Source organism: Rhinoderma darwinii, chromosome 1, assembly GCF_050947455.1.
Source record: "Rhinoderma darwinii isolate aRhiDar2 chromosome 1, aRhiDar2.hap1, whole genome shotgun sequence".
Classification (NCBI taxonomy): Eukaryota; Metazoa; Chordata; class Amphibia; order Anura; family Rhinodermatidae; genus Rhinoderma; species Rhinoderma darwinii.
The window spans coordinates 545,489,416-545,516,444 of record NC_134687.1 but is presented as its reverse complement, the minus strand read 5'-3'; the positions used below and the strand labels follow the sequence as shown (position 1 = coordinate 545,516,444).

At 39.2% G+C, this 27,029-nt stretch overlaps 1 protein-coding gene across 1 annotated transcript in view; it reads right to left on the bottom strand.

Annotated features, from left to right (window-relative positions):
• The window catches only part of EDIL3 (EGF like repeats and discoidin domains 3), a 665,920-nt gene that overhangs the window by 152,094 nt on the left and 486,797 nt on the right, over positions 1-27,029 (bottom strand). The window contains exons 6-7 of the mRNA XM_075837572.1: positions 7,932-8,087; positions 1,066-1,210 (exon numbers count right to left, since the gene is read on the bottom strand). Coding sequence (XP_075693687.1) covers positions 1,066-1,210; positions 7,932-8,087 — 301 coding nt within the window. The remainder of the gene's footprint in view (positions 1-1,065; positions 1,211-7,931; positions 8,088-27,029) is intronic.

Here is a 27,029-nt window from a genome sequence, read left to right as displayed (position 1 = left end):
ATTTAAGGTGAAATGTCATGACCTTGAAAATCAAACGTCATAAAAAAAAAAAGGAAACCAATTAACTTAGCAAGTCCATGGCTGATAACTTGGGCGGCTTTGAAATTGGGTGTCAGGAATGAAAAACAACAAAAAGCTAATTTGCTGAAGTACCTTTATTAAGCCTTCTGTTCACCTCACCAAATCCTGATACACATGAAACGGGAAGATTAATGCAGCAGGTTTTCAATTCTGTGTCATTTTTGCGTAGCTCTGGAAGGCCAGAACTCATTTAACGCAAATTGTTTTGCTGTATCACACTTGAACTCAGCGACCGCCACTTATACAATAAGAGCAGCCATCTAAAACGTTACCTGTAAATGGATTTACCGCCTGCTCTCGGAGAGAAAAAAAAATGTGCAAAATGAAATTGCTTTACTGCTTTAGAGTCAGTGTGTCTAAGATAATATGTGACAAAGGGGTCAAACTTTAGGTTTTGTTTCGCAAACTTTGTTGGAGGGTCAATGAGCTGGGTCATGTATCTATTTGTTGGAGTTGCTGCACATGGAATAGTAACAGTTTTGCATTTAGAAGAAAAAAAAATCACTTGGCTGCTGTTTAATATTCAGTCTTATAGTAAAGATGCAGCATGGGAGAAATATGACATAAAAGGACGATTCTGTTAATAGAAAATAAACATTGCTATCATGAAATGTCATATCATTTGTGAGCGTTTTCCGATAAGAATCCTGACAACACAATACAGAAAGAAAGATAAATTGGAGAAATAAACAGGGGCAATCTAGCAGCTTCAGAGATCTTTTCATTACCTAATATAAATATGGACGATCTGTCAGCTTCAGACATTTTTTAACCTTTGGCTTGAAATATTCTACTCCTCACATGTATTCTCTAAGCTCCACCATCTCTATGCAGTGTTTCATTCTGTCACACAAGCGGCCCACTAGACATCTGCTTGCCTATTTTCTCATTCTACTGTCGAGAATGCATAAAAATAGGAATTACTTTAAAGTGTGGGATACAACGGAAGAGCAATGCTTTCAATTATGGTAAATTTAGACTAACCTGATAGTTCACATCCAAGAAGCTCCATCCTCAGAGTACAATGGCGTCTGCACACTTGTGGATACAGGCGAATGTACTGTGCTTCGATGGGTGGTGTGAAAGAGTTGGCATAGGGTGTGTTGTTGTCGACATTTCCTCGAAATACCTGTATTGAAATATAGCGAACAATTTAGTCCGACATTACTCTGTTCTATGAGATCTACACGTATATTCGTCATATACCTATATATTTTATCGGTTATTTACTATCCTTTCTTGCTTACTTGTCCCTGCTAATCACCCTTTATGATAAATACGATTTTAGTGACTGCCCACAAAGAATATTGCGTTGATCATTAGGGATCGTATCATAAAGATAACCCTATCTAGATGTTATCCTGTTTTTTGGACTACATTTGGCCCATAGAAACCTATAAGGATCTGTTTTCATCTGCATTGGAGCCTCTGTTAGGGCCTTCGTCGCAGATCCGGCCAAGATGACCGGAAACAATAACTCAGCATGCTGCACTATTGTTTTTGTTAAAACCACAGACACCCCGACAAAACCCATTAAAGTTTATAGTAAGGGTAGTATATTTCAGTAAAATATATAAATAAAACTGGATGTTTTTTGGAGAGCGCTACTTGATATGAAGAAAAGGCAGATGAGTAATCATGAGTTGATTTATTATGCAACGCGTTTCAACGCAGGACATGCGTCTTCGTCAGGCAAAGAAATCGGTATAACAGAGCAGCACAGTGTACAGTTTAAATACACAAAGGAAGATGGGGAGGGGTTAAAAAAACCGCCAAAAAACACACAGTAATCAAGAAAGTAAATAAGACCAGGTGTGTCTGACAGCATTAGGTACATATTCACATTTAAAAAACATTGGATGCGTTTAAAAAAGTACATAATGCTGTCAGACACACCTGGTCTTATTTACTTTCTTGATTAATATGTGTTTTTTGGCGGTTTTTTTAACCCCTCCCCATCTTCCTTTGTGTATTTAAACTGTACACTGTGCTGCTCTGTTATACCGATTTCTTTGCCTGACGAAGACGCATGTCCTGCGTTGAAACGCGTTGCATAATAAATCAACTCATGATTACTCATCTGCCTTTTCTTCATATCAAGTAGCGCTCTCCAAAAAACATCCAGTTTTATTTATATATTTCACTGAAATATACTACCCTTACTCTCCTGCTGCTCAATCACATTGATGCCGGTACCTGGATACGGAAAGCTGCAACCTATCTTCATCTAACGGACTTTTACATTAAGCTGTACCTGCCAGTACTAGCTTTTATGGTTTATCTTGCACCATGTGGCGCTGTGTACATTTTTCTCTCTTCAGATACATTAAAGTTTATGGCTTCTGTCGGCCGCTGGTGGTGTCTGTCGTGCAACTTAACCGTTGCTTCCAGTATTCCCTTGTTCGCTCCTCTGACAGTGCAGAACAATAGAATGGCCAGAGGCAGATGAGGACAGGGCCGAAATACATCACACAATATGTTTGGCTACGTTTTTACTAACCAAATGTATCCTATAGATGTAGCCAAGAAACATGGTGTGAATAGGGCTTTATAACTTTTTTCCCTCCAGGCTATCTGTAAATAAATGGGGAGGGGGGATTTATTAGTCGTTCTATGCCAGTTTTCTGGCATAGAAAAGGTGCAAACGGCACAACAGTCTTAATATGCGCATTGAGCGAAACCTAGTAGAAGGGGCGGAGCCACCACAGCCTGACAAATTTACTATAATTTACTCCAGAAACTGGCATAAATGATAGCGCTCATAGATGGCGCAAATTTGACTTTGTCGCACGAACAGCCAGAGAGGAGCCTTAATAATTTAGGTGCATCTTACTCTAGCATGTTTTGGATTAACACTGGCGTATGAAAAGCCAGTCTTAATAATTTTCCCTCATGGTGTTTATGTCAACCTGGTTTCATTCAGTGGGCTGCAGACACATGCTGATGTAAATGGGATAATTTTAGATATTAACCTTATAATAATGCATTTCTATACACCGTGTTCCAAATTATTATGCACATTGGATTTAAGTGTCATAAACATTTAATTATTAGTTTTTCAATTAAACTCATGAATGGTATTGTGTCTTAGGGCTCTTTGGATCATTGTAATCAATCTCAGACACCTGTGATAATTAGTTTGCCAGGTGTGTCCAATCAAAGGAAAACTACTTAAGAAGGACGTTCCACATTATTAAGCAGGCCACAGGTTTCAAGCAATATGGGAAAGAAAAAGGATCTCTCTGCTGCCGAAAAGCGTGAAATACTGCAATACCTTGGACAAGGTATGAAAACATTGGATATTTCAAGAAAACTTAAGCGTTATCATCGTACTGTGAAAAGATTTGTGGCTGATTCAGAGCACAGACGGGTTCGTTCAGAAAAAGGCATAATGAGGAAGGTTTCTGCCAGACAAATTAATAGGATTAGGAGAGCAGCTGCTAAAATGCCATTGCAAAGCAGCAAACAGGTATTTGAAGCCGCTGGTGCCTCTGGAGTCCCGCGAACCTCAAGGTGTAGGATTCTCCAGAGGTTTGCAAGTGTGCATAAAGCTATTATTCGGCCACCCCTAAACAATGCTCACAAGCAGAAACGGTTGCAGTGGGCTCAGAAATACATAAAGACTAATTTTCAAACCGTGTTGTTTACTGATGAGTGCCGTGCGACCCTGGATGGTCCAGATGGATGGAGTAGTGGATGGCTGGTCAATGGTCACCATGTCCCAACAAGGCTGCGACGTCAGCAAGGAGGTGGCAGAGTCATGTTTTGGGCTGGAATCATGGGGAGAGAGCTGGTAGGCCCCTTTAGGGTCCCTGACGGTGTGAAAATCACCTCTGCAAAGTACGTAGAGTTTATGACTGACCACTTTCTTCCGTGGTACAAAAAGAAGAACCGTGCCTTCCGTAGCAAAATTATCTTCATGCATGACAATGCACCATCTCATGCTGCAAAGAATGCCTCTGTGTCATTGGCTGCTATGGGCATAAAAAGGAGAGAAACTCATGGTGTGGCCCCCATGTTCCCCTGACCTCAACCCTATTGAGAACCTTTGGAGCATCCTCAAGCAAAATATCTATGAGGGTGGGAGGCAGTTCACATCAAAACAGAAGCTCTGGGAGGCTATTCTGACATGCTGCAAAGATATTCAAGCAGAAACTGTCCAAATACTCACAAATTCAATGGATGCAAGAATTGTGAAGGTGATATCAAAGAAGGGGTCCTATGTTAACATGTAACTTGGCCTGTTAAGTTTTTTTTGATTGAAAGAGCTTTTGATTTCTGTAAATATGACCTCCTGATGCTGCAAATTCAACAAATTACCATTTTAGTTCTCTTTACAACCTTTAAAATGTTTTGATATCTGTTGTGCAAAATAATTTGAAACAGTGCATTTTGAGTTTTTTACTTCTAAAGAAAAATCTGTTATCATTAGGAGATTTGTTCAATAAAATTTGCATTATACTCCAACGGTTGATGGCTTGAAGATTATACTGACTGTCATTTGCATCGACTATTTAGGAAAATCAGCGAAAAATAACATTTGCATAATAATTTGGAACGCGGTGTATGTAATTCATTTACTTGTTATTTAAAGAGGCTCTGTCACCACCTTATAAGTGGCCTATCTCTTACATAAGGAGATCAGCGCTATAATGTAGGTGACAGTAATGCTTTTTATTTAGAAAAACGATCTATTTTAAACCACTTTATGAGCGATTTTTAGCTTTATGCTAATTAGTTTCTTAATGCCCAAGTGGGCGTGTTTTTACTTTAGACCAAGTGGGCGTTGTACAGAGGAGTGTATGACGCTGACCAATCAGTGACCAATCAGCATCATACACTTCTCTCCATTCATTTACACTACACTAGCGATATAGTTATATCGCTATGTGCAGCCACATACACAAACACTAAGGCCTCATGCACACGACCGTAGTGTTTTTCTGGTCCGCAAATTCCAGGACCGTGTTCCGTGAAATGTCATCCGCAGTTCATCCGTATGTCCTCCGCAGTTCATCCGTATGTAATCCGCAAAATGCGGATGAAAAAAAAAAAAGCCTAGGTAAAACATGATGACGACAGAACTCATTCCCGGTCATCGCCTAGCAACACTTCCGCAAATCCGCAAAACTGCGGATGACACACGGCGGTGTATCCGCAATTTCCACGGGCCCATTGACTTCTATTGGCATGTCCGCACCGCATTTGCGGCCCATAATAGGACATGTCCGTAGTTTCTGCGGCACGGATGTGCGGACATGCGGAGAGCCGTGAAAACACGGATAGTGTGTATGGGCCCATAGAAATGAATGGGTCCGCAATTTACCCGTGGATTTGCGGTTGAATTGCGGACGCAAAAACACGGTCGTGTGCATGAGGCCTAACATTACTGCAATGTCCTGATACTGATAATGAATATACATCACTACCAGCCTAGACGTGATGTTTATTCAGAATCCTGACATGTCTGAATCTTTTCTATGAGATTCCAGCAAGGCAAACGTAATCTCGTTAGAAATGACAGGTTACATCGTAATGTCGCGAGATTACGTTTGCCTTGCTGGAATCTCACAGAAAGGATTCAGACGTGTCAGGATTCTGAATACACATGACGTCCTGGCTGGAGGTAATGTATATTCATTATCAGGACACTGCAGTAATGTTAGTGTTTATGTATGTGGCTGCACATAGCGATATAACTTTATCGCCAGTGCAGTGTAAATGAATGGAGAGAAGTGTATGACGCTGATTGGTCAGCGTCATACACTCCTCTGTACAACGCCCACTTGGTCTAAAGTAAAAACACGCCCACTTGGGCATTAAGAAACTCATTAGCATAAAGCTAAAAATTGCTCATAAAGTGGTTTAAAATAGATAGTTTTTCTAAATAAAAAGCACTGCTGTCACCTACATTATAGTGCCAATCTTCTTATATAGGAGATAGGGCACTTATAATGTGGTGACAGAGCCTCATTAAAGTGGCTTTACTTTGGGTGTGTAGTTCATTAGAGTACAATAAGTATTAATAATTTTGAGTATGCTTATAAAAAACACAAATTTATAATGTAGTATTGTAAGAAGTGAGGGTGGGGGCCAGATATGTTTTTATAACATGCAATCTAGCAATATCTCAGAGTAGTATTTTGTTCACTTTTCAGTATACTTGATATTGTATTTGGTAATTTTCTAGCATTCACTTTACTGTGGCATCTTCTCATAGCAGTAACATATACGTCTAGTTCTGAATACCCTACTAGCTCTCCATTCCCAGTGTGGGCAGTGTGTGCAACGGCTTGAGTTACAGAAAATCATTAACTAATTTATATACTGTCAATTTACCTTAACCAAGACAAAACTGATTACTTTGTACTAAGGCTTGAGAAAATACAAGAGCTGATTATTTTATGTTATTCTGCATTTTTAAATGGAATATCTCAAGAGATTTATTAAAGCCGCTGACATGTTTCCTCTCCTTACAAGATTATTATAGCAAAATAAAACATACAAGACTAAACTTACATGTGGGTGATAAATGATGTCATACATAAGGGAGAAGAACAGATGTAGTGTTGGTTATAGGAGGGCAATTACCTTAGTCGTTAAAAGGGTTTTCCAGCCACAAAAAATGTATGGCCTATCCTCAGGTTAGGCAATCAATAGCTGATGGGTCAGGGTCCGACTTCCGGGACCCCCGTTGCTCAGCTGTTTTGAAGGGGGTTCCCCTTAATTTCTTTTTCCAAACTGTGAATCTTCTACACGCATTTAGCGGCGATTCACAGGTGCTGCAGCCTTTTCACCCATTTACTTCAATGGGAGAAAGGGCTGCAATACCTGTGAATCGACACTAGATGCGTGTCGACGATTCAAAGTGAGCAAGAAGAAATGAAGACGAAGCAGTTCTCGTACAAGCGCTGTGGCCCCTACAAAACAGCTGATCTGCAGAGTCCCGTACCCGACCCATCAGCTATTGATGGCCTATCCTGAGGATAGGCCATCAATTTTTAGTGATTGTAAAACCCCTTTAAATTTATAGACTGAACAGTAATAAATCTGACAAATTTCAAATACACCTCAGTTCATATAATTGTTTTCTAGGTCTGTAATACATTGATGATACTGTACTGTATGTAGGTCTGTAATTACCATAGAGGCAAATAGACATTTGCATATGGCATTATGGTTTAGGGGGCAGCATGGAACATAAAATTATACCTAATGCTTCTTCTTCTAGTATTGTTCTACACTACTTAGCCTTAGGGCTCATGGAAATGGTAAAATTGTGTGCATGGACCCTGCACAGTAGGACATGGAGTCCCTATGGATATCGTGACCTGTAGGCACTTCAGAAACCATCGTGTGGTCCTCCATGAAGCCACAATTGTTTTTAAATGGAAAAAATATTATTTCTATATTTTATAGCCTAATTCCCTATTGACATTTAATGCAGCCATTTACTGTAAATCATATCAGCAACCACATTCTAAAGGAGTTACGTGCAAATAATAAATGTGAGTGCTTAAATGGCTCACACTTTCTAATAAACTTTACATGTATTCAAAATGTTGCTGCTCTGAACATAGGGGGTAAAGAAGGAGGTACATCACCACCCCACATATTGGACATGGCCAAAGACTATACCACTGCCTCCTCCTCTGTCCTCAATGCTCAAAACCACTCAGATTGGCATCATTTTTAATACTTCCAATACTACACTATAAGAAAGTGAGGACTGCATTGTATATTTATTTATCGATTTATTTATTTATATAATCCAAGTGAAACACTTTTTAGCACAATATTGCACATTGCATTTCGTAAGTTCAGTTCCAGTACTGTATAAAGAACCTTACCATGTCTTCTTTGGATCTTCTTACTTTATATGTTGACCATGATTTTGCATCATCACTGTATGCAATCTTGTATGATTTTATATATTCTGGGCTTCCTATTCTTTTGGCTCCTTGAGTAATAACGCCAGTGATTCTCATTTTCCTCTGTAAATTTATCTGTTAAGAATTAATAAATATGAGTCATGTCTAAGTATAGCAATATAACGTTCTTTTTAAAGAAATACAGTCTAACTTCATGTAACATTATAAAAGGTTTTTAGATATTATAACCAAACATAAACCATTAATCACATTTATAAAAACGTTATAGGTGTCATGGGACAGTCATGCTGGTTTTTATGAGTTTAGACCATCCAGATTTTTCACACCTTTTCCTTTAAATCTTTCTTTTTTTTTTAGTAGAGGTTGGTCTTATCTGAATCTTGTAACTAGCCAGTGGTTTCAGCATTTTTGAGCAGGGTTGCCCAGATCATGTGCCATATCAAACATATCTTCTAGAGTCCAGCTTCACGACTTACTCTGGTCTGATGTATTTTGTTAGTACTCAGAGCAGTACTTAAAGCATAACTAAACGTTCCATCAACTTTTTATTTTCTAGCAGCATGTGTAATATAAATATATTTTGTAATATACTTTGTTAATGAATTTGGGCTCCTATTTGAGTTAGATGTGTTTCAAATGGCCACTCTGACACTTTTCTACCACATTTTATTTCTTGTATTTCTCCTGTTGCTAGCAGAAATCCGTACACCGTTTGAATGTATCGGTGTACGGATTCTGCTGACTACGAGTGGCCCCATCCTGACGTCAGAAGTGCACACCCCCATCGTGACGTCAGGAAGGTCCCTCTGCCTCTATACACTACACAGTTCATGGAAGAGACTGTGTGCACTGGTCTCTGTGATTCTCCCCATCTCAGGACACTGAAATCTGAGCTGCTAATTAGCATCAGATAAGACTAGGACTGCTCCGTCCATCCCCCCTCCCCCAGTCACCCTGCCATCCTGTCTTATCTTCCCTGCACTTGCCAGGAAAAGTGAAAAGAAAACCTCTGACTGCTTTCCTCTCCGTGCAGAGATATTCACATCTCTGTATATAATGTGCTCTGCTGTGCATAGCTCAGTGCTCGCTCCCAGTACTGTAGTTATACCTCAGAGTTCACTGCCCATGAAAGATAGACAGATCGTAACATCACACACAGTAAGACACGCCCCCTAGACACGCCCCTAGCAACCGGCCAGAATCAGGAAGTGTGAGAAAATAGATGTGGACGGTTTCACAAGACAAAAAGCTGCAAAAAAGGTACATTGAAGTGAAAAAAATTGCTAGGAGTAATGTATTCACATAGAGGGACATAATAGCAGTTTAAATATTTTTTTGGGCGAAAGTTTAGCTACGCTTTAAATGGTTCTATCCCAACTATTTATTGATATTTATATTTATAATTTTAAATATTTTAATTTATGTTTATCTCTGAGGACTGGTGGTCTAATTTCTGAAATACGTCACTAATCCAAAGAAAGGGGGTGTCTGGTTTATGTCCCTAGTGGAGAAATGGCGGCACATGCTAGTAAATGAAAAGTATGAAAAGGCAAAAAGAGCTAACTCATAAACTAGTTTGACTGTTTTTTTTATAATTAAGCAGACAGAATCATTAATCAACAATTAATGTCTTTAACCCATTAAAGATGGGTATTTAGGGCTTGACCCTTTTACTTCTACAGGGATGGGACCAGAGGGTCAGAAGTATTTTATGTTCTGAATTGTAACCCTTAAAAAGGAGCCAAAAATCAGAGGTAGGCGCAGTCTAAGCAGTATCTGAAGCAAAAACTGAAGACCTAGAGGTTTTCGATCAATTACAGCGGCCACTAAATCAGGAATTCACCTGGAAAATTAGATTTCCGAATTCACTGAATGCTACAAGTGTTCAGTTAAATTTAACTTTAAAGTTTGTGTAAAAACTACTGTATTGAGGAGGAGCATGCAAAAATCTAAAGTTCAGGATTAAAGAAATACCCTACCTCCTTACCCATAATTCTGCACGCTTTCACTCTTCTGTTCTTATTTATAGCAACATCCACTTACTCCCTTAAACCTTTCCATTTCTGAGCTTGGCAGACATGTTTTTCTCACTGGCTTCTCTGTCAGATAGATACCATTGGTTAGTTAGTGCCATGCTGGGCTCAGCTCTGTGTGAAGAAGTGGAAGTGTGCAACATAACTCAACAAGTATTAGCTGTGCCTAAATATCTAAAGGTATAAAAGTAAAAAAGTGTGATCCACAGCAAAATATGACGCACTTAAATTTATTGCATTTAGCAAAGCATCAGCTCCAATAAGTTAATGACAAGCTTTTAGACCAGTAGACCCTCCATCATTGCGCTGATGGCCTAATGAAGCATCAGCTGATCCAAAAACATGTTGTCATTTATATATTGCAGATGATATTCTGCTGAACGCATATATGATTTAACTGTATTAAATTATATTGAGGATTTTTTTTGTGTATTATACTATTTGATGGGCATGGAATAAACTGCCAATTAACAGGTGAACGCTGAGACCTCCCATGTACTAAACGTGCTTTCTGTTGTGGTAAAATAGTGCAATACCACACACAAAATTAGGACAGGTGTGGTGCTGTTTCTGCAAGAAAGAAGCCTTGTTTGTTTTTAATCCTGTACAACCTTTTTAATGAAGATCTGGATGACCATACATTTTGCCTGCAGTGGCCACTGCAGGAGAAACATAGTATTACATGCAGGCCATCAAATGAATGGCCACCTATGTAATACATTGACGGACTGCTCTATGTCAGCGGCTCTTTGCTATGTCTCATAGAGGGCGGCCCCTAGTAGGTCACATGGACAAGGTTGTGGTAATCAGAGAACCCCTTTAATGGGCAGAATCTGTGTGTGTTGTGTTTTGTCAGTAATATTTTGTTAGTTAACTAAAGTATTTTTTTGGGGTACTCATTTTATACATAGTCTTTATAATTTTTTGGAAGCATTAGTGTTTTAGTGCACAGAAAAATAAAAAAATAAACGTTTCTTAACACTTCTCTTTAATCATGTATTCTAAACCAAAAATAGAATTTATTTTTGTCATGATCTACTTGGTGTACTTACAGTAGTTGCATCTGGGTTAGTGCTTTTTGGGGTGGGAAGGAAAAAGTTGTATTTTGTTATTATTATTAATATTAATATTATTATTGCTATTATTGATATTATTATTGTTCTACCTTTGCATTTTTATCTTACATTTTTAGTCTTTTTTGCTGCTATATAGCGGTCTAGGTTACAGCCCTTTTACTATGACATATTTCAGAATCAGACCTAAGCTGGATCAATTTAGACCCAGCATATCTGACTCAGGACCAACAAACATTTTTGTGATCACATGATCAGCAGGACCAAGAGACTTTGTTTAATATCAAGAATGTATATGAGTGTATGAGAAAGCAGATGCAGGTAAAAACTACTTCTGTCTTCCCTAATGGATGCCTAGCTGTCTCTGGCAGCACGATCAGTAGTAGCGGGAAAGATTGGGCAGACGTTTTATTCCAACAATCCTTAAAAACATCACGGCTGGTTATAGTTCCTGACAGCACAAGTTCAAAGTTTATAGAGTTTAAAACTACCTATAGACAGCATTTATTTGGCTTTTACTCCCTGGTAACATTTTATATTACCTCCTTTAAAGGATGGAAATAATAACTGATACACAAATTTTATACGTAATGCCATTCACTAATACTAAAATACCATATGCTATTTTAATGTTAGTGTCAACCTGTCCTTCAAACGTGCTGTTGAATAAGAATCTTTATTATCTGTATGAGGATGACTTTAAGTAACTTAGTGCTCCTTTTGATACAATGTTATTTTTTTTTACCCCTGTCTCCTTTGGTTCTTCTTATTATGCTCAATACTGTAATAGCAAAAGCAAATGTGATTAAAATGATTAGCCTCAAAATAATTTTTTAATGTGGCAACAACTGACCATATTATTTCTACACGTAGTAGAAAAGTATCTCGACACACACACTAGAGAAATAATTCCTTTAGTCACTGCACTCTGAATTTTTATGAGATAAAAGTTAGAAGTTAGACAAGCTGTATCTTGAACTGAATGAATACCATCAATCATTTATATGGCCTTAGCATGGCAAACAAAAGCACAATGAAAGCACTTGTCACATGCAACAACGTCCCTCAAGTTCAGTGCTCAAGGGCAACAACCACCAGTCAGAAGAAAGCTTTGGCCTAGTAATTGTATGAGGATTAGAAACCTTGCCATTTCCTCATCCTTAAAGAAAGAAATGGAAGGAACCTTGAAAATGTAGAGGTAGTTGGGTTGAATTTTCGACATGAAGAGAATAATCAATGTTTGTGACAAATGACTCAGAGGTGGACAACTGTGGTTCTTTATAGGTGAGGACTTTGCAAAATAGGGCAATAAATCTTATAGAAATATTCCACATGCAGAGCCTGGAATACGTTTTAATGACGAATAGTTTTAGCTGACATTAAGCAGTGTGTGGGACTTAATTTTATAATGGATGTGAGGTGAATAGATGAAATGCAAGTTGTCTAGTACAGAATGCATTGTAAAATCTGAATCTCAGTATGAAAGGTAAATTGCCAAGTCATGTGGGATTTTCTACCTTCTTCCAGCTGTTTAATGCAGTCTAGACTTATGAATAGTACTGACAGACGAATAACAAGTTGTCTCTTTGCTCCACAGTGAAACAGTTTACTGACATTAATACATCAAGGAAGAAAGTCTCGGTTTTGAACAATATAACCAGATTAGCAAGGGATAAGGAAGGTCAGAACAGGCCTGAGGGCAATGCCGTAGTAAAAAATAAAAACAAAAAAGGAAAACCTCCAGCTAGAGAAGTCTTAGAAAGCAAACATGGCACTTCTAAACTAGGAAAAGGAAATTATGACTGTTTATGACTCAATGGTTTACAGAAAGTAAATGATTCAGAGCGAGTGATCTTTGAATTCTAAACCAGACATTGAGGAAGGTGGCTCGGATATTGCTTTAGAATAAATTTCCAGGCTCAGTCCCAGCTTCAAAAGATTATACGTGTCATTGTACCGACTGACCTTGGGGAGCCTGTTTAGGTTATTTTTGCTTTTATTATAATTCCATACTGATTTTCCCGCCTGTGCAATGTTCATCTTACTGCTTTTGAATGATGAAAACAATCTTTTTTACACACTCAATGAACCACCTTGGCCAAGCTATCGGCAGCGCTTCGAGCCTGTTCAAACAGAAAATCAACACTGTAACACTTATCATAATTAAACTTTCTGTTCTTTGTCTTTCACCCTTTTAATTAAAAGTCCAATAACCTGCAAAACAAATATGAAAACGACGCCATGCAGCTGTTAATCAGTGTCACATGTGACAATACATAATGGCGGGTTATATTTCTGCATGTACTAACCCATTTCAATACGGTTGATGAGAATTAATTGCCTCTCACTTGTAAGTTCAGCTCAATATTTACAACACAGATAAATATTCATCTCATATATTATCTGTATTTGCTAATGCATCTAAACCGCCTTTAAGATGATTAATGCTCTTGTTTCAGAGGAGCTTCAGCCTTAGGAATATAATGAAATAGATAAATTATTAGATGTGACGCCAGGATGCTTATAATCAAAATGAGACAATTAATGGATCTAGGCTATGACTAGAAAAATGTATTATTTGTCATGTACTTGAAGCAATTTGATTATTTATACGAGCTTTTAAATTGGCTCCTCACATACTGGATTGGCAATCTGAAAATATACTCAAAGGCCGGAGGCGTAACTTGAAGCTACCGGACCCCGATGGAAAATCTGTACCATGGTGCCCCAATGGTGCCTCCTCTTATGTAGCAGAGAGGCCTCCGGGTTCCTTCAAACACCAAGGCCACAACGACTGCAACTACTACCTCTCAATGTAATGCCCTTTTCAAAAGCATGTGGACAAACTGGTATAAGGTTGAAAGCAAGTAGTGTATAATTCTGATGGATGTATGAGGTGTCTACCAAGATATTCTTAACAGAACATTTTCAGATCCGGCCTCTAACATTTTAATGCAGCCACCTAAATTAGTTTGCAATTGATCTTACTTTCTTGTAAATATTTCAAGACATTGCAATGAACATGAATTTTTTGTCCTATTAATATTAATGCCACATTTCTATCTTTGAAATATACAAACAATATGTAAATAATATGTAAGTATATTTTTATAGACTGTCCAGAATAATTTATATCACTGTAATATGTTAATATATTCCAGCCTTCTGACGATCTATTGTCTCCAGAACAACTGCTTGTTGTTCATGTTCCTCTGCTACACTAATCTCCAATTGGTGTCAGTATAGAAGTAAAAAAATAAATATTAGCACAAGTGTGTTTACACATTTAGGGCCAGTGTCATAGTCAGTCCATGGGACAAGAGCGTGGACCGACTGTGTTACTATTAGATTGGACAAAGGCTAAACCAGGTGCGGCAGAGTCTAAGGGATTTTACAATCTTCATCTTAAAACGCCCCGCTTTGTGCGGGGAATCCCAAGATCGCCGACTTCTTGCAGATAGTATTTCCATAGCAAGATAAAAGCATTAATAAACAGAAGTGTGGTCATACAAATCCGAGGTCAGGGCTGGCGGAATTCATGCAACATGATAAGATAGATACAAGTTAGGCATGCCGCGATCAAAAGGCAAAGTCAGGAAAATGTGTAACAGTGTGGGCATACATGCCACTATGAGGAGACTGGCAGCAGTGGTGGTAGCAAAACAAGGGGAGGGACTTCAGCTGCACAGGTAGACGCAGGTAGGCGCAGTTATTGGCATAGCGTTATGGTCTGATTTCCATTCCTATGTCCAAGGGTGACATAGCAGGAAAGGGCAACTGGTCCTTAGACTTACAGCTAGATTGTAATTTATGCAATGGCAATTGGTGCATGAGTCTCCATTCAATGCATATGATATATTATTATGCACTATGATGTCGATTTTGATAGAATAATGTTTAGTTGTACTGATTTTGGCCATCTCTTTGATAAAAATCCTGTCTCCGTTACATGCACACTGGCTGATCAGTATCTTACCAGGGAGGGCTTTGCGTCTACTGGACCCTGAGAAGTAAATCCTATGCTGTTTATACTAGCCTAGGCCGCAGATACTCATATGATTATGACATAAGGTGCCGGATACCTGTATGGATATTAGACATATAGGACGTTTCGATGTATCAACATATAGGTCTCCACCCAATAGACTGATCTTCATGTATAATAAACCTCATATATGAATCTGCATGATATATGAGCTAAATGTTACATCTGACAATACATATGGCTATTATTCTTTATTTATTGTATATAGTGAAAACATTCTGCAGTGTTTTACAATCAGGGAATACAAAGTACTTACAAATTACAGAAACTGCAGACATATTATGCATACAAAAAAAACCTCTAAAAACAATAAGACGAAAAGAGAAAGGATGCTGCTAGCTAGAGCATAAAATCTGCGAAGGATGAGGGTTCCCTGCAGTAGGTGGAAGTGCTTGTTTGGAAGATACATGTCAATATGAAGGTTATAAATTATGCTGAATAAGATAGGGACCCAGCTGTGATCTGAGGGGTTTAGGGTGGTATAGTAATTAAGTAACCGAAAAGCGGTAACAATCAAGACCTACAATGGTATTTAGGGATTTATGAAGTGTGATAATTGCCATTGAAAGATTTGATTTCAGGATGCATTAAAAAAATTATTGTTAGATATTAGATTGAGAAAGAGCATTCCAGAATAAAGGTGCAGCACAGGGGAAAACTTGGAGACATGAATGGAAGATTTTAATAATGGAAGACAATAGTCATAAGTATCTCTTCAACAAAGGGCACAAGTAGATATTACACAGAGGTAAGCAAAGTGATATAGACATTGCGGGAATTATGCATAGCTTTTTGAGATAGCCATAACTTGAACTGTTTTCTGGATTTAATAGACAGCCATTGCAGATAAGTGAGCATAAGTGTTCTAAAATTTACACTTGTAACTGATAAAGATATGTATATTAAATGCGGCATCAGATATTAATACAGTATAAGACTTCACATAAAATATTAGTCACCATGCTAAATAGAAAAAGGAGAATATTGAAAATAGAAAAGAAAGGAATACTGAGATCTTCTGGAAAGTTTAACACTTCAAGATAGAATGTCACAATCATTTGTTGTGACTGATACTGTAGTTCCTAAGAGGGTGGTTGAGCACATTGGACTATTTTAATTATTGCTTGTAAAAAGTGGATACTCCGATCTTGTTAAGAATTAGAATTCCCAGATAATTATTTATGATTCATTATTATTCTAAATAGATGATAATCTGCAAATTGATTTTCAAATTATTATACAGTACTAAAACCACTGAACAGGCCAAACTTACTCATGAGGGCAGGTACACACACCACAACCCAGCAGGATGCAATATTAGTATTATGGGCATGACTAATAGGCTGTATGCCAGCATGGTGAACTACATGTAACCATGTGACTGACACTCTTATAAAAGCTACATGTGTGTGCAATGATAATATTAAGCAGCCACCCCCCTCATGAGTAGTAGGCGTGTGAGTGGGTGTTCATCAGTATATTGCCCCTGTGTAATCTCCCTCTACGTAGCATTGTGTTTTGTCTCCGTCCTTTTGGGAGGTGGTGTGAGTACCTCCCCCATGAGTAAGTATGGCCCGTTCAGTGATTTGAAATATAATATAGTTCTTTTTCAGTGATTTATTATACAGTAGTAGCAAACAATATACAGTAAGAAGTACACAGTATACAGTGATCCCTCAGGCTGCAATAGCTTCAGTTTATAGTAAAGTAACTTGAGGGAGCACAATCTCTCTCTATATATATATATATATATATATATATATATATATATATATATATATATATATATATATATATCCTGCATCACAAAAGCAGTGGTTGATAAGAGGTTCTAAGGGTGACCCTTGGGAATTTGACTTCCTCTCCCTAGATTGAGACTGCCACTGCTTGAAATTGTAGCAATTTTTCTAATGAGGGTACACCTTAAAGGGGGGAACTTGCTAAGGAAACCCATTTTCAAATACCCTTTTACCCTTTTCCTCTGGGGAATTTAGCACAATAGTACATTGCACGGACAGCCCATTGATTTTAGTGAGAACTGTATAATGCTTTACAGATTAAAGCTGATCACTCAGGGTACCAGCAGCAGGACAACTTCTGATCAGCTTATCGTCAAACCAAAATGTATTGTCCAAAAAGGATAACTCCTTTAACTAATGACCATTTGCAGAACGCTTGTTCCCGGTCATTGTCCTGTGTAAACAGGGCAACGATTAGCCGATGAACGAGTAAAACGCTCGTTCATCGGCTGATTGTATAGTTAATGTAGCTGAAAATATTATTGTTGTCGGCAGCACATCTCCCTGTGTAAGCATGGAGACGTGCTGCCAACATGATAGAAATGTTATGGGGACGAGCGATCATAGTAACGGGTATCATCCCCATACATATTTCCTTGTGAAAGGAGCAAACAAGTGCCGATCAACTATCTGTCTCGTTGATTGCCGCTCGTTTACACTGCTCACGTTGGGCTGTGTAAGAGGACCCTTAGGCAGGGAGATGTGCTGCCGACAACGATAATATTTTAGGTTGCATATATGATACAATCAGCTGATGAACGATCGTTTACCCAGGGCAATGATCGGGAACCAGCGTTCTGTGAACGCTCGTTTGCCCGATAATTTGCCTGATAAATAACTTTGTATGCATAAGGATATTACATAAAAAATGCTGCAACACAGATGTCAGATATACTGGGATGCCTAAAGTCCTTCACCTGCTTGGATCATAGTCAGTACTCTCCATTATCAATGCATGTTGATTCCATAGATAACTTACACTGCACAATGTTGAGCTAAATTATTCTGAGTACCGCACTGCCTACTCTAACAACTGATCAGAGACTGTTGATAGCTTGATAAATATGTATTTTAGATAACAGTAAATTGAAAATGTCCAGTCTTAGATGTAGATACATATCTAAACCAATGCAACATTTTAGTCCTATTTTTGGGAACACTGAATACAATGTAGCCAGCAATGCAACACTGTCTTATCTACTTATACAGCTGTTCTAGTCTACCTCACCTATTTATATCAGAAAAAAAGTTGCTGGCTTCAACGCATTGTTCCCCATTAAAAATTTTATTGTTTCTGATAAAATCATTGGCAAGAGAACAGATTGCAAATGCTTCATTTGCAAATTCTAAATCTATTGCAAAGCTCAGTTCTTATATAGATGCAGCAGGTGAATAAATTCCAAATGTTGCTGCTATTAATCTTGTATTGGATGGAGGTACTTGGGTAGATGCAATTATCATGCAGTTAGAAAGTATTTTCAGCTCCATCAAATGGTTATTAGGGCATGGCAGTATAGGATTGGCCGTTCACATCACATAAAATAGACATGCATATATACTGTATATACATGCGTATACACTGGGGAAATCTCCAGAAGTATGTGACAAATGCAACCGACTATATAGGAAAATATAGTGAGCTACACTTTCCTATACAGTAAAACAAAAGGTATACCACTATAAAAATGCCCGGTGAATGCCAAGGACACTCTTTTGGCATTCACCGGGTCCATAGGCCTCTATGGGTATGTTCAGCGTATGCATCAGGAGTATCTCCCGGTGCATATGCTCAATGTACACATCAAACATGGTGTCATCAGAGCCTTATAGTGGCTATACACATTAGAAGAATGTTGGCCGATACCGCCGATTTATATGGAACCGACCAGCTATCTATTGTGTATGGCGGTGTTCAGTCTCTCAAGTAAGACAGCAGAACAATGTTCCACATTTGATAACCTCTTTCTTGGTATCTCTATTACTATCTCTTTTCTGACTGGAAACAGTTAACAAACATGCTACAGTATATATTGTCCTATCATGGCTTTATTGTTAATGTAATTATAGCTGGCTGCATATTCTAGAAACATTTATTTGACAAGAATAAAAATTAACATATCCATGTCGACATCAATACCTAGAAATCGCAACAAATAAATCTACAATGGTTAAGAAAAAGAAAATCATATCTATTATTCAACACAGTCATAACAAATGCTTAGTTATTCGGTCCCATAGACAGAATATACATACACCCCACTCTGCTCTTCTACTCTTTATAATGCAGGGCTGGACAAAACCTAGTTGCCAAATTAGCTTGGTTACCAGAAAATCAGCCTTGTGTAATAACCAGCGGGTTGTGAACCTACTGTGCTACTCAACAGTTTGACTATTGGCCACTTCTAAGGACATTGTCTAAGTAGCCACCTCAGTATTCACCCTTTAACCCCCGTATGGGGATCTGGACTTTTCTGCAGGGGGACTACAAGGTCGCTACCTCCTGAGGTGGTCCAGGTGTGAGTAGAAGCTGGCCCAATGGACCAGGAACAGGCAGAAGATACCGTAACAGGCTGGAACGGGTCAGAGGTCACTTTACGTAGCAGGTAGCGGGTCACAGGCTTGCAGCAAGACACAGGTAGGCAACAGGTAGGTGACCAGTGAGACTGCTATAAGTAGGAACTGTGCATCTACGATAGGTTGGGAAGATTGTGAATGTGCATGCTTGCCCTTAAATAACCATCAAGGGAACGCGTGCTAACTATGAGACCTTGTGCAGCACAGGGCAGAGGAAAGTGGCGGTGAGCAGAGGCGCATAGGTATTCATGCCCACCGGGGGAGGCAAGGAATGTCGATATACCTACTGAACCAGGATGTCGGCGACAGAGGTGAGCAACCCGGCGGCAGGGTCCACCAGAAGTAGTGGCACCCACCATTGCCATTACACTCCGGAACATTTCTTGCTTCCAGACATCTATGCTTTTAGCAGCCGTGGTACTTTCACCTAGTTCTAAATGTATGGAGCTGTGACAACTTTGGTGAGGGAGAAGGTACTGCTGACTACTGGCCATAAGGTGGAAAGGGACTTCTGTGACTACTGGAGGGAGAAGCAGGGCATTGCTGTGATTACTGGCAGAAAGGGGAATGCATTGCTGTGACTAATAGGAGGAGAGAAATAAATGTTGTGACCATGCAGGGAGAGTGGGTGACACTGATGTGACTACTGGCACTGTTCTGAGTACTGTTGGGAGTTACAGTTATAATCATTGCAAGGGAAGAAGGGACAGTGTTGTTATAGTAGCGGAAGGTGGAGGGGGTGACAATGGTCACTTATATGACTAGTGCTTGGGGTGCAGCAAACACAACCCAATGAGCTATATAAACACCACCTGCTTCTAGACCTGAATCAGATATTTCCAAGCCTCTAAAATAATGCATGATATTTAGGCCATGACAACTTCTTCCAGCTCCTCATGTCCTTCTTATCACCATCTCTCCTTTTTTATATACATGCCTTTCCTTTCCCTTCATATTAATTCTCTACATTCCTCTTTGTTTTTTCTTGGTCATATTCATGTGTAAGTTTAAGCGTATCTGAATTCCACTGTTTCCAGAAACACATTTTCTACTGTAGCTATCTGCTGCCTTTCCATCAATGAATTCTTCCTGAGATAACAGAAATTTCCTATGAAATCATAATGATGAGATTACTGCAAAATACCCCTGAGTGTGCAACTCTTTTATTTCTGCATGTTGTGAATAAATAGCAATGTTTTAATGTTTAAGGCCTCATGCACACCTCCGTTGGTCGTCGTACAGCTGCTAATGATGGATAGGTGAAACACGGACCGCACACGGATGGCTTCTGCTTGCATTCCATTGTTTCAACGGACCAAATTAATGAAAAGGCCGAGACTGTGTTGTCAAAAACGGGCAGGAGTAGAACCTGTCCTACTCTTACTGTCTGAACGGCCACACGGTTCCGTTAAAACAACGGAAGTGTGCATGGCCCCATAGAAATGAATGTGTCAGGGTGCTATCAGTTAAAAAAATGGATTGCACCCTGGACAAAATAACTGAAGGGGGCATGAGGCCTAAAAATGGCCAAATTTGTATTTTTTAAACGATTATAGCAGTTTGGAAACAATTAACTAGTAGAAGTCTAAAAAAAAAATCTGTATTATTTGGCCTTTTTATAATAGATTTTCTGGATGACTTGAATATACAGCACTAGACATCAAGTCTGCAGCTCCTAACTCATCCTCACAATTTATTCTCATGCAGATGAAAAAAATTGTAAATGAGATGATGTAAGGCCCATTACACAGGCCAAAAAGCGGCCAAAAGAGAGTTCCTGATTATTGGCCTTTGTAAACAGGGCAGCAAATACTCGTTCAACGGCTGATCACATAGTTTATGCATGCTAGAAAATCATCGATTTTAGCAGCACATCTCTCCGTGTAAAAACAGGACGTGCTGCCAACAATGATGCAAACTGATAGAGACCAAACAATTGTATTAACGATCGTTCGTCCCCATATAGAAAGCATAGGCCCGTGTAGACCAGCCTTTAGGCTAGATAGGCATCCCGTTGCATCCTGTTTTAAAGCTACATTTTTTTCTAATCTTAAAAAAAACAGTACCTTTCAACAGGATGCAAAAACGTGACGTGAATAGAGCCTTACAATGACAGCTGTCAAAGTGTAATAAAAATACAGTTTTGCAACAGCTGGAGAGTCATGAGTTGGAGACCACTGTTGGAAGTCTATAGTCTTAGTATAAAAATAACAACCAAAAAAGGCAGCACCATTAAGGTACATAAGGAAGGTGTAGCAGGGGTATAAGACCTGCGGCCCGGGATCACAGGTAGCCCACAATGCCTTTCTGTGCAACCATAAACCATCAGGATACAGACATATACTTCTCGGTGTTGCTAATATGGTGAGAACTGTGTGGCTACATACATTTTATTTTAAGCAACTTAATGGAACAATCCAAGCAAAACTCTTGCTGTGTTATGACTAGTGCTGACCATGACTGGTATCCTCTTTGGTGCTCTTTGAATCCTTGTGTCATGCACCACCCCACTTAGGCTCTGCACTAGGCATACCACAGGGGTATTCCTACCTGAGACATTTATAGCACATTCACAGGATAGATAGGTTTGGCACTCCAGAGAGGAGATGAAAAGGAGAGATAGCTGCACATACATGCACCTCTCTCCATAAGGGTATGGCCAGACGTGGCGGAATTGCTCTGGAATTCCGCTGCGGAGACCCGTTTCTCCATTGCCTTCCACAACTTTTTAGTAGGGTTTGTTTGCACGTTGCGGACAATTCCGCTGCGGAGCATAGGCTGCGGTGCGGAATCTGGTGTCCGCAGCATACAATGGTTGTTGCGGACGTGTGGCGCACTGGTTGCGGACTCATTGCGGAATTTCTCCATTGACTTCAATGGAGATTCAAAATTCCGCAATGAAGTCCGCAGATGTAATGTAGATGTTATGTGTGCTGCGGAGCGTATTGGTTTTTTAACATGACATTTCTTCATTCTGGCTGGACCTATGTGTATTTCTAGGTCTATCCTGCACTGATAGAGAGAAGGGAAGTACTTTGACCTCAATACGCAGCGGCTAGTCCGCATCAATTTAATGCCCATTTTGGGCAGATCCGCAACAGAATCTGCAACGCAAATTCTGTACGGCATTGATGCGGACAGTTGCGGAAGAATTCCGCCACGTCTGGGCATGCCCCAATAGTTTCTGGAAGTTGTGAAATGCTCATCTATTTCCGTGACTCTTATAAACTGCAATGAAGGGCCAAACAACAGAGCAGGGAAGCTCCATCTATCAGACATTTATGACATATACTGTCAATATTCTATATATATGTAACGGATGGGAATACAAATTTAAGATTTATTGCGGCTCTTGGGAGTGTTACAATCTGACAATGTGGCCTTCAATCCAGAAAAGTTTGTGCACCCCGATATAGAGTATTATACAGCCAAGTCCAGAAGTATTTAGATAGTAACACAATTTTCATAATTTCACTTCTGTAATCACCACAATGGACTCTAAACTAAGTAATGAAGATGTGATTGAAGTGTAGACATGCAGCTTTGACAAAAATATTGTATTAACCACTTAGAAATTACAGACATTTTCCACATAGTCCCTCCATTATCACGGGCTCCAAAGCAATTGGACAAAATAGTATAATTATAAATATAAGGATTATTTTTAATACTTGGATGCAAATCAATGACTGGCTGAAGTCTGGAACCCGTGGACTTCACCAGATGATAAGTTTCCTCCCTTGAGACGCTTTGCTAGGTCTTTACTGCAGTCGCCTTCAGATGCTTCTTGTTTGTGGCTCTTTCTGCCTTAGTTTTGTATTCAGTAAGTAAAAAGTATGCTCAATTGGGCTGAGGTCTGGTGACTTCCTCGACATTAAACAACATTCCATTCCTTTGCCTTTAGAAGCTCTTAAGTTGGTTTGTTTTGGGTCATTATCTATCCGTACTGTGAAGCGCCGCCCTATCAGTTTTACAGCATTTGACTGAATCTGAGCAGAAAGTCTCGCTTTAAACACTTCAGAATTTATCCTGCTACTTCTATCCGCAATCACACCATCCCTAAAAACCAATGACAGTTCCATTGGCAGCCATACATCCCTATGCCATAACACTACCTCCGCCATGTGTGACAGATGATGTGGCAACAGTGGTATGCTACAAATTGTAATGACTTGCAGGTATGTGGACCCACTGGGCCACTCCGCCGTAACGAAGCAGATGCTGATCAACAGAGTCTGTGAGAGTCAGTAATGCAAATGTACCTGGAAGGTCAGAAGTGGGTAAAAGACAGACAGTAAGGGTATGTTCACACATAGTGTTTTTGGATGTAATTCGGGCGTTTTACACGTTGAATAACGCCTGGAAAAACTCCCCCAATATGCCTAAAAACTTCTGCCCATTGCTTTCAATGGGAATTACGATGTTCTGTTCCCACGAGCCTTTATTTTACGCGTCGCTGTCAAAATACGACACGTAAAATGGCGGCTCGTCAAAAGAAGTGCAGGACACTTCTTGGGACGTTTTTGGAGGTGTTTTTGATTGACTCCATTGAAAAACAGCTCCAAAAACGGCCATAAAAAACGCAGCGAAAAACGCGAGTTGTTAAAAAAACGTCTGAAAATCAGGAGCTGTTTTCGCCTGAAAACAGCTCCGTATTGTGTGTTTCAGGGGAGATGGCTGGTAGACGTGTCTTATCCCATGCCACTTAATCTGCGGGCATTTTCTGGACAGGTTCAGCGTTCGGTCTGGACAATAGGCTTTGCTAACAATGGGGCATGGCTTCCCACAGTCATAAAACGGTATAGAACTCCTAATATGTATGTGCATATATATTTATGTAAGTAGCCTATATTCATGCTTCCCACACCTTTGTTACAATGATACATAAAGTCAGTGAATAGTAGCTCCGACTGACATTTAATCTAAAATTGCTCAATATAACACGTAATCTAAATTTAAAGGAATAAAATAAAAAGAAAAAATTTAAACAGCTAATTTATTAGGCCTCATTCACACATTGCAGATTTGGTCAGTATTTTGAAGCCAAAACCAGGAATGGATCCTAAACACTAAAAATATAATGGAAATATTTATACTTCTCTTTGCATCCACTCCTGACTTTAGCTACAAAATACGGATGCATAATACTGACCAAAAATAAAATGTCTGAATAAGGTCTTATATTTTTAATTGGGTAACTCAGATTGTGCACTGTGATAAATTGCAATATGTGCCCCTGGTAATAGGTGGAATGGAGTGTCTAGTGTCAGTTCTTAGCTTTCCCACACAAAAAAATGGGACTATGATCTCTTGGCATCTAGGTTTGAGACAAAGGGGTCCTATAGCAAACGTAAAAGTGGGGCTCCCTTCCTAATGCTGATTCACTCCACTACTCCACTAACAACCTGGGGCAAGAGGTCCTGGTACTTACTTGCCCACCAACCTCTCTTCTTGCAGTATCTTTGGAGGGGGCATCCTGCACAGGATTTTACCACTCATTAGATAAGCAGATGATGCCAACCTGGGCAGTACCAACCCTTTCAATGTTTATATAGTGTTAATAATCACATCATGTACACAGGTTAAATAACATAATATAATGCAATACAACAAACTATTAAAGACACAATTCATAAGTGTTCATTCAACAGGATATACAGCCATGAATTGAAATGACTGAACATTCTATATTTTATACAATGGACTTTTGAGATTTGATTCAATATCAACAAATTATTGAAACCAGCGATTTATTGAGCTAACGTGTTCATTTGATAGTCTGTGTGCCTATTCTCACTCGTTGAAATGGATTTTTTTGTTCCCTATATCTTGTGAATTCAATTTTGAATCTCCTCATGAATAAGAATAAGTACTAAATGTAAAGATGCTTGTCTCTACAGGAAGACAGCGAACACAAATACAATAGTTTTCAATTTTAATAATTACTACTTGATACTGCATCCCTAGGGCTCTAAATCTGTAAACCCCTCGTTCGTTCGTTCGTTCGTTCGTTCGTTCGTTCGTTCGGATGTAGCTGATTTGTCACAGATTTTCAGATCGGACAAAAACAAAAATGCAATAATTTACAGTACTATACATATGAATGTGGTTTTCAAAACCCCATCCACACATAACGGAAAACAATCAGCGTGGATTTCAGGGCATACTGCAAATTTTAAAATGCTCAGCATGCTCATTATGTTGCGGAATTGTCACCGACATAACCCTGCAAAGAGGGAAATCAGCGAAAAATCCACAGCAAAATCTGCAAGTAATGTGGAGGATCCACGGCAAAATCCGCAACGGAACTTCAAGGCGTTTTTGGAGGCGTTTTTTGCTAATCATTCATTTTACTATTATTGTAGGTGGCATTTTGCACATTGCAAATCATGTGATTAACGCTATAAAAAAATGCAACACTTCTTTCCGCTAGACGTAGTGGATGTCCCAATGTTAAAGTTATAGTATTGGTTATAAATGTAGTTTAAGATGTGCCGGCACTCTCTTACCACGGTTCTCGCTGTGTTTTTCGCCTGCGGCCTAAAAAACGCTCCGAAAAACGCTTTCTCTGCCTCCCATTGATTTCAATGGAAAGTCAGAGGCGGAATGGCGGCAAGAAAGGTCATGACACTTTTTTTTACCGTGAGCGGCTATAAGCCGCTGCGGAAAAAAACCGCCTCCCTTTAAAATCAATTGGAGGCGGTTTCAGACGTTTTTTTGCCACTGATTGCAACACTGTTCCAGCGTCAAAATTCAGCGTGAAAAAACTCTGTGTGAACTAGGCCTTAGATTTCAATGGGAATTCAGAGGCGGAACCGCGGCAAGAAAGGACATGCCCCTTTTTTCCCGCGAGTGGCTAAAAGCTGAAATGATGGGAGGCGGTTTCGGACGTGTTTTTGCCACTCATTCTGATGCCAAATTATCGCCAAAAAAATCTGTGTGAACTGGACCTAAACAAAATCCCACTAAATATTCCAACTGAGGAAAGATTTTCTTGAAGCATTGATAAAGTTATATAAATTTATAAGGACATACCCATCCGCAGCCATCTTTAGTGTACTCCAGTTTATTTACTCCCCGTTAAGTAATGCATTGGCGATAAACTTTTGGCCTCCTATCTTTACCACCGCAACAAGCAGCACATACAGCTACAGTAGACGTAATTATTTTCTGTTCTCGTGATGGAGTGCACTGGAACTAGACAGTGACTTCAGAAAATAACTCTTTCCGTGACATCAACTTGTCACTGCTGCTAAAGGTCTGTACCTCAACATGTGTTCTAGCTGTTAAGCCTGTCACTAGCGCCATGTGTATATAGATAGAACCCTTGTTTGACTTGACAACTGTATGCGCATATGTGGAGCTAATATAGGACCAGCTCTGCCAATATACACAGTGTTCTGGAAAACAATTGGGTTTGTAAGTAGAGGAACGAAAATCACTAGTTTTCTTTTTATCATTTACCCAGAAAACACAATATAGGTGAGTTCTTGTTTCTCCACACCTCATTGTGAACAAAAACAAAAAAAATA